Source organism: Lynx rufus, unplaced genomic scaffold, assembly GCF_022079265.1.
Source record: "Lynx rufus isolate CCGP_SWC_20201006 ecotype Redwood Valley unplaced genomic scaffold, mLynRuf1.p SCAF_7, whole genome shotgun sequence".
Lineage (NCBI taxonomy): Eukaryota > Metazoa > Chordata > Mammalia > Carnivora > Felidae > Lynx > Lynx rufus.
In genome coordinates this window covers 35,811,120-35,832,208 of record NW_025814889.1, presented here as the reverse complement: position 1 = coordinate 35,832,208, position 21,089 = coordinate 35,811,120, and the positions used below count along the sequence as shown (strand labels likewise).

General features: G+C 46.0%; 1 protein-coding gene across 1 annotated transcript in view; it reads right to left on the bottom strand.

Moving 5' to 3' along the window:
- Positions 1-9,965, bottom strand: part of CACNA2D4 (calcium voltage-gated channel auxiliary subunit alpha2delta 4) — a 111,500-nt gene extending 101,535 nt beyond the window's left edge. Inside the window, exons 1-3 of the mRNA XM_047066487.1 lie at positions 9,790-9,965; positions 5,927-6,008; positions 4,036-4,152 (exon numbers count right to left, since the gene is read on the bottom strand). Coding sequence (XP_046922443.1) covers positions 4,036-4,152; positions 5,927-6,008; positions 9,790-9,965 — 375 coding nt within the window. The remainder of the gene's footprint in view (positions 1-4,035; positions 4,153-5,926; positions 6,009-9,789) is intronic.
- Between the last annotated feature and the right edge of the window lie 11,124 nt (positions 9,966-21,089).

Genomic DNA, 21,089 nt, shown 5'->3' with positions numbered 1-21,089 from the left:
ACTCATAAACTGTGAGATCATGATCTGAGCTGAAGTCAGACACTTAATACACATGCACCTCTAATCCAGCATTTAAAACAACTGATCTTGAAGGGTGCTAAGTACACACAATGGTGAAAAAAATAGTCTGTTCAATAGATGGTGTTAGGAAAACTGAATATTCACATGCAGAAGAATTAAATTGGATCCTTATCTTATACCAAATACAAAAATCAACTCAAAATAAAGGCTTAAATGCAAGACCTGAAATTATAAAATTACCAGAAAGCATAGAGAAAAAGTTTCTTGTCACTGGTCTTTTGAGGGAGCGTGTGACACCCAAAACACAGACAAAAAGCAAAAATAGAAAGGGGATTGCATCAAACCAGAAAGCTTCTGCACAGCAAAGGAAACAATCAACAGAGTGAACCTATGGTTGGCAAAACTGGAGAGCTACATGCAAAAGAATGAAACTGGACCACTTACTTACATTATACACAAAAATAAACTCAAAATGGATTAAAGACCTAAATGTGAGGCCTGAAACTATAAAATTCCTAGAAGAAAACACAGGGAATAATTTCTTTGACATTCACCATAAAAACATTTTTCTAGATAGGTCTCCTCTGGCAAGTGAAACAAAAGCAAAATTAAACTATTGGGACCACACTAAAATAAAAGGCTTTGCACAGTGAAGGAAACCATCAACAAAACAAAAAGGCAACCTACCAAATGGGAAAGATATTTGCAAATGATATCTGATAAGGGCTTAATATCCAAAATATATAAAGAATTTATACAAGGCAACAGAAAAAAAACCCAAATAATACAATTAAAAATGGGCAGAAGAACTGAATAGACATTTTTCCAAAGAAGACATACAGATGGGCCACAGACACATGAAAAGATGCTCAACATTACTAATAATCAGGAAAATGCAGACTAAAACCACAATGAGATATATCTTTGTACCTGTCAGAATGGCTAAAATAAAAAACACAAGAAATAACAAGTACTGATGAGGATGTGGCGAGAAGGGAACTCTTGTGCACTGGTGGTGGGAGTGTAAACTGGTGCAGCCATTGTGGAAAATAGTATGGAGATTCCTCAGAAAATTAAAAATAAAATTACCAGATGATTTAGTAATTCCACTACTGGGTATTTACCAAAAGAAAATAAAGACACTAATTCATCACCACCATCCACCTCCAGAACTCAAAAAAGAAAAGAAAAGAAAAACACTAATTCAAAATGATATATGCATTCCTAGGTTTATTACAGCATTACTTACAATAGCCAAGATACGCAAGCAACCCAAGTGTCCAATGATAGATGAATAGATAAAGAAGATGTGGTATATGTACAATGGAATATTAGTCATAAAAAAGAATGAAATCTTGCCATTTGCAACAACATGGATGGACTTAGAGGGTATAATACTAAGTGATATAAGTCAGAGAAAGACAAATACCATATGATTTTACTCATATGTGGAATTTCAGAAACAAAGCAAACAAACAAAAAAAGAAACCAACAACAACAACAAAAGGCTATTAACTATAGGAAACAAACTGACGGTTACCAGAGGGGAGGTGAGTGGGGGATGGGTAAAATAGGTGAAGGGGATTAAGAGTGTACAACTTGATGAGCACTGAGTAATGTTAAAAAAAAAAAAAAGTCAAAGGACCTGAATAGACGTTCCCCAAAGAAGACATACAAATGAGCAACAGATATATGAAAAGGTACTCAATTTCACAAATCATCAGGGAAATGCAAATCAAAACCACAAATGAGATACCACTGCATACCTGTTAGAAGACTGTTATTAGAAAGACATAAGATAACAAGTGTTGGTGAGGCTGCAGAGAAAAGAGAATCCCTGCGTTGTTGGTGGGAATATAAATTGGTACTACCATATGGAAAACAGCATAGACATTCCCCAAAAACTTAAAAATAGAACTATCATATGATCCAGCAATCCCACTTCTGAGTACATATCAAAGTAAATGAAATCAGGATCTCAAAAATATATCTGCACTCCCATTTCACTGAAGATAATACCAATAATAGGGAAACAACCTAAATGTTAGTCAACATGATCTCTCTCTCTCTCTCTCTCTCTCTCTCTATTCTATCTTTATTCAGCCTTAAAGGAAAACTGTTCTACTTGCAACAACATGGGTAAACTTGAAAGACATTATGCTAAGTGAAATAAGCTAGATACAGAAAGACAAATATTGTATAATATCATTTATATGTGGAATCTAAACTAATCAAACTCATAGAAACAATTACCAAGAGCTGATGGGGGAAAGGCAAAATGGGGAGATGTTGGTCAAAGGGTATAAAGTTTCAGTTATGCAAGATAAATAAGTTGTAGAGAACTGATGCACAGCAATATGACTTTAGTTGGCAGTTTTGAATGTTGGCATTCTTGAGGTTTGCTAAGAGGGTAGATCTTGGGTGTTCTCATCACACATAAATAAATAAAGGAAGGGAGGGAGGGAGGGAGGGAGGAAGGAAGGAAGGAAGGAAGGAAGGCAAGGAGGCAGAAAGGGAGGGAAGGAGGAAGGGAGAAAGGAAAATTGCGAGGTATGGATGTTGGTTGGCTTGGTTGAGATGAATATTTCACAATGTATATGTATATTATTGGGTAATCAGGTTGCACACCTTAAATATACATAATTTTTGATTGTCAATTATACCTCAATAAACCTGGGGAATAAAAAAGACTTGAGCTCCTATTCTGGCTTTTTTAGGGGGTAAGTTACTAAGCCTCTCTGGGTCTCTATTCATATAACTGCATATTGGGTCAAATAATTCAAGCACCAAATCCTAGGATGTGATGAAGAAATTCCACAGGGCATCCCCATGGAAGGGCCCAACGTCTGTGCCCAGAGAGATGTTTTAAACAACACTGAAGATGGAACGAGGCAAGCGTTACTGCCCACGTTGGTTGTATGTGAGGTCACTGTCCCCCTGCTGTCCAGGATGGGCTTTCCAGTCCCCAAGTATCTTCTCTGATGCTGAGATCCCTTGCCCCTAAGCTATAGAAAAGAGGCTGCAAATTGTCACTTGTGGGAAAGAAGTTCTCAGTGACTTTGACACTGATGCTTCCCAGGCAGTGGGCTTTGATGGGGATGTGCGGAGCCGGGCAGGACCCTGGTCAGGCTGCAGCTTGCTTTGTCAGCACTGCCAGGTCTCTCCCTAACCCCTGTCCTCAGCCTCTCCTGCACAACCTACCACCCAGCTCCATCTCCTCTCTCCTTGTTTTCCTGGCTCCCCAAAGGGAGTCCTTTTGGGGATAACACTGGTTTTGGATGGCCAGATGTCTGGATGGGTGGATCAGGAACTATGTCTCTCCAAGCAGCCAAGTCCCCACAGATATCAGGGCAGTCCCTTCATGCTAGGGAACGGACACATTCTGTTTCTAGCAGGGCCAAGCCAGGCTTGGTGGATGTGCAGTGAGGGAATCACCTGTGCATGAGGCCCAGCACTATAAGTACTTCTGCTGCCTGGATGGCCCTCTGAGCACTCGAGAGCCATGGCGGATGGGTTGGCATACAGAAGAGGAGAAGGTGGGGGGAGGAGTAGGGGAAGGAGAAAAGGGGAGAGGACAGAAGGGAGAGGAGATGAGGGAGCTTCGCTTTTTGAGCTCTCCATCTAGCTATATTCCCTCCCACCCACTAGCCATCCAGCCATCCACCTGTTCATTCAGCAGCTGACTCCTAAGCCCTCACTCTGTACCTGCTCTTTGCCAGTCTCTGAGTGTGAGATTGTGATGCGGAGTCCCTCTTAACACTGTAGGTTGATCTTATTGTATTGGACATTGTTCCCTAAGGCAGAACTCAAATCTCAGGCCCCTTCTCGCTCCCCTTGCTTGCCATCATTTTCTCCGTTACAAGGATCTTTAGGCTCATGGGGATACAAAGCAGACACTCATAAGGTAGGAAGAGGATGGTATGGGAAAGAGGATTCAGGGCCACAACACTGAGTGTCATTTTGGTGTCATGGGCGCTGGGGTGGAACCCCCACAAATCATAGGACCTGGAGTACCTTGACAGCCTCCACCTTCCTGCGTAGCATGGTTTCCATGTCCTCTGAGAACTTCCTCACCAGCTCCAAGCCATCCACCTCCTTGATCCTCAGACTGGACTCCACATCCTTGTATTTCTGTGTAGGGGAAGTGGGAGAGATGGGCACCTGTGGTCTTGTACATGATTATGTGTGGCCTCCAACCTCCCAATTAGTGTATTCACACCTGTGAAGTCTTGTTGACTGGACTAGAGGCAAGGACAGGCCCTCCCCTTCTTGTATAATCTCCCCCACTAACATTAATAGTTGTCTCTTATCAAATGTCCTCTCTGTTCCAGGAACTCTGGAGATGTGGTGGTTAATATCCTTAAAAGGGAGTAGACCGAGGCTCAGAGAGGTCAACAAACTTGGCCAAGGTCACACAGCTAGTGAATGGAGAACCTCATCCTGGAATTCTGGAGAGCGCCCAGAATTCCATGTTTTTTGTGCAGTCATGCTGCCTCCCTTGGGCTGCTCACAGGGACTGTGAGACATCAGTTTATCTTTCCCTGACACCTAGTGGTATCAGTGTGGCCCCTTCTCACATCCATGTGAACTGAGATTCTCACTGCTGGGGCAGAGCTTGGCAGCAGCTGCAGGTTGCCCAAAGAACTGCCAGTAGGCCTAGGAATTAAGAGAGCTGGGATCAAATCTACTCTCTGGGCCCGCAGGAGATAATCTTTCACCTGGCGTGTGTCTAATGACTCAGTTTGGCCAGCTAGTGGTCATGCGACAGGCGAGTTACTTAGTTTCCTCATCTACAAAACGTCACATTTGCATGGCTTTAGAGCAGGCTCTAGAATGCTTTTACCCAAAACGGCGACGTAATTACTGCTGTATCTCCCTCACCCGGGGTTGGAAGGCACAAATGAGTAAAGTGCTTTGCAATGTAGAAGCTCCAAGTGAGCTTAAAGGGTCTGAGTTGTCATTGCTGGAGCGGCCTACAGGGAGCGCAGGACTTCCGGTCCGGCCCACTCCCGCCAGCCAAGGACCAGCGGCCGGAGGAAAGGGCTGCAGTGTGGCATTGCGAAGGCATAAAACCCTGGGGTTTACTCTTAGCAACATTTAGAAAATGGTGAAGATCGTACTCACCTAATGAATTAAAGCGTGAATATAAAGCTCTTAGCAAATGGTAATAATAAAGGATGGCAGGCTATTACTAAAACCAGCCTGGAAGTTATAAATATTAGAGAGAATGAGGTTGTTTATAATCCAGTGAGAGGACAAGCTTGGTGTCAATCTGCTCAAAAAGCAATTAATAAATAAAGGTGTGGAGGGAGCTCGTGCAACATCCTGTCCATCAGACACTGCTTCCCGCCCTGAGCCATGCACGGGCTAGGCCTCAGCGAGGGCCTGTGTGGGTGCTTGGCAGTGCTGCGGCAGGGCTGGAGGTCCTGAGAACTGGAGGTAAGGGAAGCTCTCTCTGCAGAGGCCATAGGCCCTCTCATCTCCTTCTACTGCCCAAGCACCTGCAGGATACTTACCCCTTTCTCCTTCCTCTGCATACCCCTTCACAGTCAGGCGAGCATCCCACTCTGCCTACACCTGCTCCCTCTCCCTTTTCTTCTTCATAGCCACACACCCCCATCTCTCTAACAGCATCCTGGCATCAGCCTCTGGGGCATCTGAGCTGACACTACACTGTGCTCTTGGCCACTCCACCGTACTGCCCCCACTGACTTGCTCTGTGACTTGGGCAAATCATTCCCTCCCCGGGCCTCAGTTTCCCCATCTGCAAATGAGGTGAATGGATTAGATAATCTCTGAGACCCCTTACAGCATGGACATTGGGACTTGAGAACTCTGCTTCTCCATCAGGAGGAAGTCCCTGACTGACTGCCCCCTGTGAGCTCCCTGGAACGGGGTTACTGACCTTCTGCAGCAAGAGAGAGCCCGAGTATTTGGTCACCGTGTCATATAGGTCCCTGCCGAAGGTGTCTGCCCACAGCTTCACTCTGCCGGGGAATGAAAGTACATGTGTATACACATGCACCACACAGACACACAGATATGGAGACACATATATGCACACACATATATGCACACACACATGCACATAGAACACCAGCGTGTACACACACACACACACACACACACACACGCTGATACACACACAGAGACACACGTAGCACATAGAGAGACCCACATACATACATGGATGCACGTACACACCACCTACACCCAGAAACACCCACAAAGAGCTACCATCCCTCCTGGTCCAGGCAGGAGACCTAGAGGACCTTTTGGGGGCACAGCAGCTGCCCTCAGGGCAGGGCAGATGAGCTGGGAAGCAAAGCCTGATCCCAAACCCCTAAGGGTTCTGGTTTGTGGGTGGAGAACAGAGAGGAGAGAAAGGGAAGAGGTTATGGACAGGCCCAGACCAGGGTGGGGAGGATACTGAGGGTGGAAACAGGAACTGTTTGGTAGCACTGCAACTTTTTTTTTTTAATGCTTATTTATTCTGAGAGAGAGAGAGAGAGAGAGCACAGAGGTGGAGCAGAGAGAGAGAGAGAGAGGGAGGGAGACAATTGCAAGCAGGCTCCGCACCATTAGCACAGAACCCATTGCAGGGCTGATCCCAGGAACCTTGAGATCATCACCTGAGCTGAAATCAAGAGTTGGATGCTGAACTGACTTGAGCTACACAGGCGCCCCGGGACCACTGCAGCTTCTTAATGGGCTGTGCCCTTCAGTGTGCCCTGCTCAAGGTCACGACTGGCTGCCAAATCCTCTGTTGAAACTTCAGAGGGGACATGAGGCCAGGGACAGAGGAAGAGGCTCTGAGCTGCTTTTGTGGGGCAGAAAGCAGGCCAGACAGGGAGGGTGTGAGGAAGCAACCCCTCACCCTGGGTGCAGGCAGCCTAGTAGAGAAGCCCTGACCTCTGATCCGTCCCCAGAAGTGCACCAAGATCCTGCCACCTGGGCAGGCTGGTGGCATCCTGGGGAGAATACATAGGACTGTGTCTGAGCCTCTCCAGATGGAGCAAAAGGAGCTTGCCCTCATGATCCTGTCAAGGTCCACATTAATTCAATCACTCAACCAATAATTATTAAGGTCCTCCTGTGTGCCAGCCATTGTGCACAGCACTGCAGTCATATCACGGTCCTTCCTCATCTTTGTAAAACCCTCAGTTAGAAGGACACCCCTCCATATACAGATAGCATAATACATGTTTGAAGGGGAGGGGTGCCATTGCAGGGCTGATCCCAGCCCTGCAAAGGGCTGGGGAGGGTAGTGGTGGTACCAGGAGGCTTCTTGGGACAAGTGGGATCTCAGTTCAGTGTTAGAAGTTTGGGAGAGTTTAGGCACCTGGGTGGTTCAGTAAGTTGAGCATTCAACTCTTGATTTCAGCTCATGATCTCACAGTCAAGGGTTCGAGCCCCACATTGGGCTCTGTGCTGGGTGTAGAGCCTGCTTAGGATTCTCACTCTCTCCTTCTGCCCTTCTTCCCTGCTCATACTCTCCCTGTCACCCAAAGAAAGAAAGAAAGGAGGGAAGAAAGAAAAGAAAAGCACAGAAAAGAAAGAAAAGTAAAAGAAGTTTGGGAGAGTTTAGCCTGCCAAAGAGATTTCTAGGTAGAGAGTATAGAAGAGCTTGGAGGGGTCAAAAATGACTTCAGGTTTCTAGCTTGGGTAGTTGAGCTGATGGTGGTGCTATTGAGAATTATCAGGAAGATCAGGAGGAACAAGTTTGAGAGGGTGGAAGGTGATGAGTGTCTCTTGGGATATATAGAATGTGAGGTTCCTGTTGCAAAGCTACTGAGTGCTGTAGGATATGTTGTGCACTGCACAACTCCAGAAGGTACCAATTGCATTATATCTTGGAAGACACAAACTTAAACTTAAAACCTCACAAGATATTTAGAAAGAGCTGTCCATAGGCAATGGTATGTGAGTCTAACAAGTAGAGATAGGGCTGAGAGTCATTAGTACATAGGTAGAGTTGAAATTCTGAAGGTATATGGGCTCTCTCAAGGAGAGTATGGAGCATGAGAAGACCTGTGAGTTGATGAAAAACCCCGGGAGGCACCAACAATCTGGGGGGCAGGCAAAGGGAAAGAATTGCTTGAGGAGGACAGAAGGTCAGCTCAGGTGCCCAAGGAGTCCCAGAGGAGCACAATGTTAATGGAAGTTGAGGCATTGAGATTCAAGTAAAAGAGAGTCCAGGGAGATGGAGCCAGGATGTCTACTGGGTTGGGCAGGGAAGAGATCTTTGGAGATCTCGATGGGAACAGTTTTGGGAGGGCAGTAGAAGCCTGGGCAGGTGGTGGAGGCTGAGGGCTGAGCAGGAAGCAAGGGCACAGCTGGACACAAGGGAGATGAAATGTCATCGGGGTGGAAGAGGATTCAGCAGGAGAGAGAGGTGGGGTTTTGTCAAGGGCCTGGCAGAGGTCCAGCTCCCAGGAAGAGGGCAGGTGCAGATACAGGCAGGTTTGAGGGCTAATAATCTCAGCCAACTGTGGAGGTTTCTAAGTAGATGGTCCAGTCTGCCATTCTCCTCAACAAAGACCTGGATTCCAGCCATCTTTACTCAGCACTCAGCCTATTCCTGGAGTTCCCCTTCTACAATTTTGTTGTGTATTCTGGGGCTGGAAACTTATTCTCAACATCTCCCTCAGCAACAGATAGTCTTATAGCCCAGCAACAGGTGAAGCACAGGCCAAGCTGACTTGAGTTTAGATTCTGGCACTTCCGTTTACTGCCTGTGTGAACTTGGGGAGGTCATCCAACCTCTCTGAGCTTATTTCCTCAAGTACAGAATAGGGAAGCTATCACCCACCTCATTGCATTGCTGTGTGGAGTAAATATATTATTTATAAAGCACCTAACGCTGTACTAAGCATAGAAAAAGTAGAGGTTATACAATCCAGTGTAAACAAGGCTGCTCAAATCCATTGCTCAACAAAGCTAGACATAATGTGCATTGTTTGTCCTCCCTGTCTCCACTTCTGTTAAGAAATGAGGTTGACAGCTGGCTCTGGTAGCCTATTTTGCTGGTCGTGAGTAGCTGGGCTTAGATATAGACTGAGCAAGCTGCCCCCTTTACTCTAGAGTTCTCTGCTCCCCACATACATCGGCATTTCTTAATAGGACCACATGATCAAAGGACGGAAAACTAGACACTCTCAGAGAGGTTGCACAGCAATTAAACTTTATACCAAAATGTAAATGACTGAGAGCAGATTCTTTCCTGGAGCTGGGCTGATTGACAGAATGTAGAAGGGGGCCTGGAAGGAGGCAGAAGGGAAGACTAAGGCGACCAAAGTCCAATTTTACTCAGCTCCCGGTTGCATGAGCCATTTTGTTGGTTTAGAACTGCTTTACCCTTTCAGAATGTCAAAACACAAATTTCCCAACAAATCCTTGGGGAGCCACGACGATCATTTTGAGCTAGCACATCTCCCACTGCCAGGGGCGTAATGGCAGCGATTATCCTGGAAGGAGCATCCATCGGGCCTGCAGGAGCTTGAGATGCTGCTTGCCAGCCAGAGGAATGAGGACCCTCACTTCAGTTCTGCCTGAAGTCAGCAGGTGTGAGGAGTGGCAGGTGGGGCTCCTGAATGGCAGAATGTGGGAAGAAGGGAGGGAAAGGGAGAGTGGAAACCCCCAGGGGGAGCCCTGAGGGAAGCTAGAGGTCCAGGTGGGAAGTTGGACAGAGGATTGAGCTCTACAGGGGGAAGGAAGGGAGGAAAGGGCCAGAAGATTTTAGAGGGTTGGGGTGAACTTGATGCTTACGTTTCCAGAGGAATCTCGGTCTGCGCGTGTGTGGGGGACAGGGAGGTACTGGAGAGTAGCAGGCACAGGATGACCACGGTCTTCTGCAAGGAGGCCCAGGACCCTGGCCACTGGTGGCAGGGCCTCCTGCTGTGGGGAGCGCTGGTGTCTAAGTGGAACCTGGGGAGTCCTGGCATGGTGTCTCTGCTGGGCTCGGGGTGAAGGCAGGGAGAGAAGAGAGCAGTCTCCAACCGCCAGCTCTGTCTGCCTGTCACCTAGATCCTTGGGACAGCCCCAGGCCTTCTGCCTTCCTGGCAAGCCTGGGGTTCCCAGCTTTGTCTTGTCTTGGCTGCAACGCTTGGCAGGGGTGGGGGTTTCTCTCTGCCCACAGAGAACTGTGCACAGAGGAGCCGCCCCACCCGACCAGCAGGCTCCAAGAGGGGGCTGATGGTCTGAGGGGGGTGGTTGTGACAAAATGAACCCGTTAATCCATTGGCCTCTCCTCTAATCCCCTGCCTGACAGCAGGGAGGAGGAGGTGGCAGAAATGACCTCAGCAGGATTACCCTGATTTGAGAAGACAGGACTCGGTTCATTCCATTAGGGGCCAGAACTTTAAAGAGACAGCCCTGTTCCTGTAGACTTGTTTCTTCTGGACCCAAGGGGAGGAGAAGACTGTGACACTGGCCTGAGAACAACAGGGGGCATCTGTCCAGTGCTCTGACTTATCAAGAGAAGGAACAAATTGGGGCGCCTGAGTCACTCAGTTGGTTAAGGGTCTGACTCTTGATTTCAGCTCAGGTCATGATCTCAGGTTCGTGAGACTGAGCCCTGTGCTGGGCTCTGCACTGACAGCATGGAGCCTGCTTGGGATTCTCTCTCTCTCTCTCTCTCTCTCTCTCTCCTCCTCTCTCTACCCCTCCCCCCACTCTCAAAATTAATAAATAAACTTAAAAAAAAAGATGTAACAAATTGGTGTTTTAAATCTTAGAGCCATTCTGGGAGTTCAATGTCATCATCCCTGTTTTCAGGGGGCTCTTGAGGCACAGGTAGGCTTGGGGACGGAGCTGAGACTGTAACTCTGGCTCCAGGCCTGCTGCCTTTTGATGAGGTCATAGATAATGTCAATATCCTATGGCCCCCACCTCCCCCATGTGCTCCTGGTCCTAGGCTAAGGGACATGTTTGCTGGGAAGCTGATGAAGCCTCAGGGCCCCTCCCTGAGGGGCAGCATGTTCCTGTACCCAAATGTTGCGTTAATATATGCAAAAGTAAGATTGTCCAGGTACAAGTGGTTAATAGCTCTTTCTCTTTCCATTCCAACTTCTCTGTCTGATTTTCCTTTAGTTGGGTGATGTTTGAGTGCCTGTGGGCATTTCGGGGATCCAGCTAAGAGGAAGTTGAATTGGGGAAACATTTAATTTGGGCTTAGAGAGATATATTTCTGTAGCTCACTGTCACTTCCATGTATAGATAACTTATCTGCAACCATCCGGGTATAGGAATGGTTTCCAGGAACACTCTCATCACTGCCAGTGCCTACACTGTTCATCAGGACGTGCAGGTGCAGCCTAAGTTTATCATGGTGTGAATGTCCTACAGCACCCACCATTGGAAGTATGTGGGAGGGGAGGGAAAAATAAGGTTTGGAAATACTTTGAGCCAGAAGCTAGTCTGGCAGATTCTTCCAATGATCAAACAAGTAAAATTGCCAGCAGAGGATTTGGTTCTTATCAAGGCCTGGCCAAAACAGTTCTCTCTTGTTAGGAAAGTAGTCAATGTTGAATGTATGTAATTATAAATATAGCTTATATTGTCTTCTCTTCTGATGGGGATTACACAAAACATAATTTGACCAAAACTGTTGTGTTTGTGGGCCCAGTCTGGTACTGGTGCTACACGGGCACTGCATGTGAAGTCTCAGCTTACACAGAACATGTATCGATGCTTCTTAGTGGATCTGATACATCTTGTCCTGACAAAATCTGCGGGTTCCAGCAAAGTGGCACACAAAATTGCCACCAACGCAGAGAAATGCCTGAAGAAGCAAGTGTTCTAGTGACAGAACTCCTACACAGATTTATCAATAAGTCAATGTTGTAGCATCAGAGTAATCTGGTTACACAATTATTTGGTTCAACATAACGTGGCAGCCGATTTTTAAACGCATTTGAATTGTTTCTATGAATGCCTAATTTCAGATGAAGTTTGCACATTTTAAAAACACAAATCATAGCAAATTTAGAAAAAAGTACTACACAGGCTTATGGGACAATTAATAAATAAGAACACGTACTTTTTCTAGGTTTATGATTTCTGTAGTATTCATCACCTTAAAATGTGTAGTTTCAAGTGATTTTTTTCATTCTAAATAAATGTTCACCTTAATATCTATTTTTGTATTTATAATTTGCATTCCTTTTCTACTATAGATAACCACCCCGAAATTTTGCAAGCTTCTGACCCCACAGCATCTGGCCCCTGACCCCTTTGTGGCACCTGCTCACTGAAGGCACTGACTTCTTCTAACAGGATAAGCATGGAGCTACATAGAAACTTTTGCTCACTTCACAGATACAACAGTGGCCCAGGTCCTACCTGGCCCTTTAGATTTGCTTGGGAAGACCTCAAGGTTCTTGTAAAGAAAAACACTGATGTTACAATGGTGAGTAAAGGAAAGTGATGTCTTTTGAATGACCTACTGAGGTATTTCACTCTGCAAGTGCCTAACCAGCTGTCTAGAGAAAAATACCTTTTAAATAACTCTAAAATAATTGCTTTGTATCATTGTTTACTCTGGCCCATTTTGCTCATTAGGACTATGACCCAGAGGTATACTGCATGATATTGGGAAACACTACGGATTGTGGTGGGAGCGGGGGAGTAAGGGAGGGCAGAGGACTTGGGAGCCGAATAACTCCAGAGAAGAGATGTCTTAGTAGGAATAAAATGAAGCATGGGAGCAGAGCATAGAGCTAAGGGAATGATCAGTCCTTAAGACAGATGTTTGAAACTCAGAATCTTCAGGGGCTCATCCCTTAGCTGCAGGCCAGGATGGCATATTCATGCTGGCTAGGAGAGAACTGATGTTGTGGCTTTATTTTTTTTAAGTTTATTTATTTTGAGAGACAGAGCAAGTGGAAGAGAGGGGCAGAGGGAGAGGGAGTGAGAGAATCCCAAGGAGGCTCCACACTCAGCTCAGAGCTCCACATGGGGCTCGATCTCACAACCGTGAGATCATGTCCTGAGCTGAAATCAAGACTTGGACACTTAACCAACTGAGCCACCCAGGTGCCCCGTGGCTTTATTTTTAAGGGCCATAAGAGAAGGAGTATTGCAACTTTCTCTTGGTCAGTGTTTCATATCAAACCCCCCACAATTTAATCAATCCATCCTAACCCACTTTCCTAGGGCATCTTGGCACCAGGCACTGGAGATATGATGCATAGAGCTGGCATGAAGATTGGACATGGTGCATGAGATAGGGCTCAGAGTCTTTACAGGAAAGCCGATCTCAAAACAACAGCTTAGGGAGCTAAGTGCTGTGATGCATAAGCGAAGTATTTGGCAATGTAGTAGAGGGGACATTATTCTCTCCTTATGGTGGGGAAAAAGGAGGAGGGAAGTTTCAGGGAAGACTTCACAGTGAAAGAGACATTTGAATTAGACTTTATTTATTTATTTATTTATTTATTTATTTATTTATTTATTTATTTAAACTTACATCCAAATTAGTTAGCATATAGTGCAACAGTGATTTCAGGAGTAGATTCCTTAATGTCCCTTACCCATTTGGCCCATCCTCCCTCCCTCAACACCTCCAGTAACCCTCTGTTTGTTCTCCATATTTAAGTCTCTTATGTTTTGTCCCCCTCCCTGTTTTTATATTATTTTTGTTTCCCTTCCCTTGTGTTTATCTGTTTTGTCTCTTAAAGTCCTCATATGAGTGAAGTCATATGATATTTGTCTTTCTCTGACTAATTTCGCTTAGCATAATACCCTTCGGTTCCATCCACGTAGTTGCAAATGGCAAGATTTCATTCTTTTTGATTGCTGAGTAATACTCCATTGTGTGTGTGTGTATCTATATCTATATCATCTATATCTATATCTATATCTATATCTGTATCTATATCATCTATATCTATATCTATATCTATATCTATATCTATATCTATATCTATATCTTCTTTATCCATTCATCCATCGATGGACATTTAGGCTCTTTCCATACTTTGGCTATTGTTGATACTGCTGCTATAAACATATGTCTCTTCAAAACAGCACACCTGTATCCCTTGGATAAATACCTAGTAGTGCAATTGCTGGGTCGTAGGGTAGTTCTATTTTTAATTTTTTGAGGAACCTCCATACTGTTTTCCAGAGTGACTGCACCAGCTTGCATTCCCAAGACTTTATTTATTTTTTTAAAGTTTTATTTATTTAAGTAGTCTCTACACCCAACGTGGGCTCAAACTCACGACCCCGAGATTAAGAGTTGCATGCTCCTCCAACTGAACCAGCCAAGTGTCCCTTGACTTGGGCTTTAAATGATGAATAGAGTTCACCAATTGGAGACTCCTCAATGGATAGTTATAAGGAACAGACAGCATACAAGAAACAGAAGGAACAAGAGTAGGAAACCATGGTCATGTTATGTTGTATACACTTGTTGGAAAATAGTCAAAATATCAGATATCCATAACTGTATACTAAGTTATACTTAGTGGCTTAAAATAAATCAATATATTATTTAGTTAATGAATGTGCATTTTGGGCAGGGCCCAGCAGGGAAGGCTCTTCCATGCGGTGTCAGCAGAACAGCTTAATGGGGCTGGAAGATCCACTTCCAAGGTGGCAAGTTGGTGCCGACTATTGGCTAGGAACCCAGCTCAGGCTGAGGGCTAGGAGACTCAGTTTTCCTCCACATGGCTGCTCAGACTTCCTCTTCGTGGACAGCTTGGGTTTCCTCACAGCATGGTGACTGGGGTCCAAGAGTTAGAATCCCAAGAGAATATACTGGTTGTTGTATTGCCTTTTATGGTCTGCCATGGAAGTCCCAGAGCATCACCTCAATTGTGTTTTATTGGTTAGTTAATTATCAAAGGGAGGAGACACAGACCCTACCTCTCAATGGCAAGAGGGTCAAAAATTTGCAGACATGTTTTAAAACCACCACTGTGAGGGTAGTAGGGTGAGGGATAAGGGAGGATGGCAAGGGTGGAAGGGTTGGGGGTAAGTGAGGTGAGAAAGGTGCTGTAGGAGATGAGGCTGAAGAAAAGTTAGATTATACCTAAATTTTGAAGGGATTATATTAGTTCTTTCTAAAATATAACTCAAATCTCCCCTGCTGCAAGTCCACATCTATTGGAAAGTACCGATTTATGGGTGTGGCAGTACAGGGGAACAGGTGGGTGGGAAGGAAAAGAAACAGGGAAGGAAAAGATATAAAAGAGTCATGTATCTGTGCTAAGCTCCTTTGTGCACAGACTACAAGTGTACTTCTTTGTCTATCGCTCAGTGAGCACTGGTCAGTGAGAATTCCCAAGCTCTCCTCTTTAGGGTGTGCATCCTGCCCTCTTCTTCCCTTGTCCCCTTTCCCCGCCTCCCCACTCCCACTCTCCCCCTCTTCTCCACACACACTTTATTTACATTATTGGTGACTGTCCCTGTGGAGTTGGTCTACTAGCTCCTCAAGGACTAAGCTTAGGTTGGAGCTCACTCATCTCTGGGCTTTTCCTGTCTGAGCAATGGAAGGGCAGACAATGGAACGAATCAGGTCTCTAGGCCTGATTCTATAACCGAGTATGACAAATCAGTATTTCCCACCATTCCATGTCAATTTCCCCTTCATTCCATCAATATGAATGAGCACAGCTGCAGGCGAGACCCTGTGCCCAGGCTCCATTTCCCCACTGGTCATCAAATACCTCCCCTACCTGCTTCAGGGGATAGTGAAGATCAAATGAGGCAAGAGCAGTGTATTTCATTGACAAAATATAAAATATGCTATCAGGGATTTCAGAACATTTTGTGAGCAATTGAGTCATTTCTTCAAAAGAAATTTTTGCAGAAGCCAAAGAAAACTATTTCAGTTAATGGCAACCCTGTTCTTCTAGCTGTTCAACCCAGAAACCTTGGAGTCATTATGACCCTTCACTTCTCACTCCTGCTCATCCAGGCCGTTAACAAATTCTGCCAGCTCTGCCTTACAAATATATCCAGAATCCAGCCATTGCTCCCCAATCCACAGCCACCACCCTGGCCCAAGCCACCATTGTCTCTTCCCTGGATTGTGACATCCTTCCTACTACTTATGCTGGACACCTTCTGTTTGTCTCTCCAGATCTAGGCTCTATGCTGTGTATCCTGCTCTGTGCCCTGGGAGTCTCATCTGTATGGACCACCTCTGCTGAGACTAACAGGGAGCTCAGCTAACAGGGAGCCTCAGCAGGTGCCTGGAAAGAGAGTGAGGTCTCCTTGTGCTGGCCACGATCTTCAACCCAACACCACTATGCTTCTTCAGGAGGGCACCTCTGAACAACCATCTCTTTGTATTAACCAGTCTTCTCCAGGAAAACCGAACCAATAAGATGTGTGTGTGTGTGTGTGTGTGTGTGTGTGTGTGTGAGAGAGAGAGAGAGAGAGTATGTGTGTGTATATGCAGATTTATTATAAAGAATTGGCTCACACAATTAAGCAGGTTGACAAGCCTCAAGGTAGCTGGAGACCCAAGAGAGTAGATGGTATATTTCCAGTCCGAGTCCAAAGGTCTGAAAACCAGGAAAGCTGTTGGTGTTTCAGTCCAAAGGCCAGCAGTCTTGAGACCCAAGGGGAGCTTTGATGTTTCCTGAGTCTGAAGGAAGGAAAAAACCCCCAATACCCTGGCTTGAAGGCTGTCAGGCAGGAATTCTTTCTTACTCACAGAAAGGATCAGCATTTGTTCTATTCAGGCCCTCAACTGATTCGATAGGACTCACCCACATTAGGGAAGGCAATCTACTTTACTTAAGTCTGTCCATTCAAATGTTAATCTCATCTAAGGGCACCTGGGTGGCTCAGTTGAGCTGTTGGACTCTTGATTTTGGCTCAGGTCATGCATGATCTCATGGTTTGTGGGACCGAGCTCTGTGTTGGGCTCCTCGCTGAGTGCGTAGAGCCTGCTTGGGACTCTTTTACCCTCTCTCCCTCTCCCATGCTCTCACTCTCATAAATACATACATACATACATACATACATACATACATAGTTAATCACATCTAGAAACACCCTCACAGATACACTCAGATTAATGTTTGACCAAATGGGTGGGCACTCTGTGCCCCAGTGAAGCTGACATATAAAGTTGACCTCCATGCTCTCTTTGGGCTCCACTAGTAACTGCTTCCTTCCCATGACTTGGAAAATATTAACATCTCAGTGGCTCCAAAGCTCTGGGTTACCCTTGTGTTTCCTCTACATCTGCACCTTTGTAAGAAACTTTCCTCCAATTTTCCCATTATGAGTGTCCCACATATTTCCTGCTGGGCCTCTGTCTGACAGCTGGTCTCCCTGCCTCTGCTCTTGCCCTTTTTCAGTCTATTCTTAGAACAGCAACTGAGGGCTCCTTTTAAAAGGTAAGTCAGACCGTGTCGCTCTTCTGCTCAGAAGCCTCAGAGGCTACGCATCTTAGGGTAAAAGCCAAAGTTTCTGCCACAGCCTACAAGGCCCTACATGAGCTGGACCTGGCTTCATCCCTGGCCTGTTTGTGCTGTCTGCCCTTACTCATGGGCCCCCTCCCATAGTGGCATCTCGCTGCTGCCTGAGCAAGTCTGGCCTGCTTCCACCTCAGGGCCTTTGAGCTTGCAGTCCCTTCAGTGGTTCTGCCTGCCCTGCTGCCCCTGGGTGGCTGGCTCCCTCATTTCCATCAGGCGTCTGTCAGTCAGGGTCCCTGGCAGGAAGAGATGGCATACTTGAATTGGGTGCCTTGAGAAGAGTGTAATAAAGGGACTATTTACAGAGGTATGGACAGGGTGTGTGGGGAAATGACAGGGACACTGCCTTATCCTGGGCTGGAAACAGCAGGCACCCAATCCCTAGGCATGAAGGGACAAGGGGAGAGGAGTCCCTGGAACCTGGAGAGAGAGTGAGCTCCATGGAGATGACCATCTCACAGGGACAGTGGCCTCAGGATGCAGCCAGTCTGTGGGGACCCCACCCAGAGGGAGCTTGAAGAGTAAGTCCTCCTCTTTTCTCCAGCAGGTGCTCCCAGCTATTTAAGCCACCTGGAGGCCCCCATAGAAGGAGCCCATTGATACAGCCCACCCATGTTCTGGGCCAAGAGGGGCAGACAGCATGGAGGGAGGAGCAGATGGAAGGTATCCAGCATAAGATATTTCTCAAAAATCACCTTAAATGCTGAAAATGTTCTGGAATTAGATAATAGTGGTGGTATACAACTTTGTAAATATACTGAAAGCCACTTTAACATGGGGACTCTTGTGGTGAGTGAATTACATTTCTTTTTTTTTTTTTTAATGTTTTTTTTCAGTAAGTAAATCCTTCCGTGGCTACAGGATCTAAAATTTTGCCTGCCTTCAACATTTCATATCCCTCTTCCCAGACTCTTCTTGCTTTGGGCTTTCCCTGCACTTTTTTTGCTTAGGGGTTGCCATCAAACATATCATGTACAGTATTTCGTTATGGCTTGGCTCATCTGTTGTCCACTCCACCAAAGCATAACCTCTATGAGGACAGGGACTGTGGTCTGATTTTCTCTGTGCCATATTCCCACCACTGTCTAAATCAGTGCTCACTGCAAATGGGAGAATACGTGGGAAATGGATGAATGGTTGGAAGTGGAGATACTCTGGTAGGAGACAGTGTGAGGGGGGTCAGTCCAGGTCCTGCTTGCTATTCCCCCCTCCCTTCCCAGGGTCCTGAACTCAATTTGGAAACCACTACATAACCATGCAAAGGCACTCATTGCCCCTTCCTTTTGCAAATGTGTCTTGGGTGGTTCATTTCATCTTCAAATGACACAGAGGACATCACAAAGGGCATCTACAATATTTGTACACTACAATATTTGTTCATAGCAATATAACTTGCAGGAACCAAAAGCTGGAAATAACTCAACTGTTCACTGATGGATGAGTAGATAAGCAAAATGTGGTATTTCCATACAGCAGAATAATCCGTACAATAGAACATAGTGGAAGGAAATTCTGACTCAGCCTACAACTTGGATGAACCTTGAGGACATTATGCTAAGTGAAATAAGCCAGTCACAAAAGGACAAAAGAAGGGGGCGCTTGGGTGGCTTAGTCGGTTAAGTGTCCGACTTCGGCTCAGGTCATGATCTCACAGTTTGTAGGTTCTAGCTCCACGTTGGGCTCTGTGCTGACAGTTCAGAGCCTGGAGCCTGCTTTGGATTCTGTGTCTTCCTCTCTCTCTGCCCCTTCCCTGCTCGTGCTCTCTCTCTCTTTCAAAAATAAATAAACATTTAAAAAAAAAACCAAAAGAAGTCTGATTCCACTTATATGAGGTTTCTAGAGGAGTCAAGTTCATGCAGACAGAAAGCAGAGTGGTGGTTGCCAGGAGCTGGGGAGTTAATGTTTAATGGGTAGACAGATTCAGTTTTGCAAGATGAAAAGAATCCTGGTGGTTGGTCTTGGTCACACAATAATGTGAACGTACTTAATGCTACTGAATTGTACCCTCAAACACTTAAGATGGTAAATTTTGTGAGATTTTTTTTTAACCACAATTTTTTTTTTTTTAAGTAGGAAAAAGGGGAAGCATGTATAGCTGCCATGAGCAGAGCCAAGGGAGTTTGGACACTCTGCTCTGTCTTCCTGAGGCTGCTTCCCATTTTTAAAATGTCCATTGCTAAAAAATGCTAGTTCTGGCTGGATTCTAGACCTTTGAAAGAGAGAGTAATGTTCATATTCCCGATGTCTTTAATCATGGCTTAGCCGATTCTTACAAGGGAAAAGGGAGGAAGAACATGGCCACAGAACAAAGTGCTGTGGTCTAACTCAACATGCCTCCTCCCACCCAGCTGCACACACAACCTCCCCCCTGACCACATAGAAACACCACATGGATGCAGGTGACAACCCAGCACCAGCCTAACTTCAACCTGGATTTGCTGGTGCAATTGCCTATGGAACATCAGGCCCCTGACTTGTCACTTCTGCCTGGAGAGTCTGAGGCACATCAAAGCCCCAGGGCAGAGGGCACAAGGCTGATTAGAGGTTGGCCAAGCAGGCAGCTGGAGAGGGTCACTGGGAGACCTGTGGGGTCTATAAATACCTGACAGGTGGCTTATTAGAGGAAGGTGTGCAGGTGTGTGTGTGTGTGTGTGTGTGCATGCGTGCATGTTTGGGAGGGGCAAGAAAGGAGGGTGGGAGACTGGGGCAAAAAGAAACCCCAGGAGGAGGTCCCTGAGGGGGGAGAGAGGGGCACTTGGTGATAAAGGAGATGGTGAAAGTCCACAGCTCTCTGCATCTCCCTCCTGCTCAGAGCCCCAGGAGGAGTGTGGGGAGGGGTCTTGAGGAAATTCAGGCTTCAAGGAACAGGCTTTGAGAGGAAGGACCAAAGGAAGTGCTTGCTGAGAGGTACCAGCCACAAGCCAGTAATTCCCTCATTTTACCAAGTGAGGGTTTGCAATGAGCAATGGGCCAGGATTGTGTGCTTCCAGTTCTGGTGTTGGGGACTCAGGACCCCCATGTATGGATAGTGTGGCAGTGTGACATTGTCCATGCCAGAAACTGATGGGCATTCACAGGACAGCAGCTTCATTGTAGAGACACACACTGGGAAGCAAAGGGCTCTGTCCTCAAACCTGGTCCACCTGTTGACCAAGTGGGCTTGGAGTCACAGTACCCAGAGGAGCTCTAGAAGCCTCTGGGAGGGACATAAGTGCACCCACCTGGGGAAGGAGGCCTGGTGTTGGGTCTCAGCTTGGCCCTTAGCTAGAGGTAACTTTGGGCAAAGTGCTCCCCTCTCTGGACCTCAGTTTCCTCATTGTAGGTAGAGGGGCTTAGGCTAATTTGGTGTGCTGGAGTCCTCCTCAGGCTACCCTGACTTCCTGCCTCACTGTCTGTATCTGAAGAAAGATTGTGTTTGCTCAGCCCCGGTGAATCCCAGATCCTCTTGTGAGGGGCCAGCCATGTGGCTGTGGCTAGGGGAGGACACGCATAGCATTGGGGACAGGGGCCAATGCGCATGATTTAGTATGAAGATAAGTTTCATTCGTAATTAACCGGTAGTTATCCTTTTAAATAGGATAAACGTTCTCCGTGAAAACTTATTTATATTAATAATTTGTTTAACAAAAC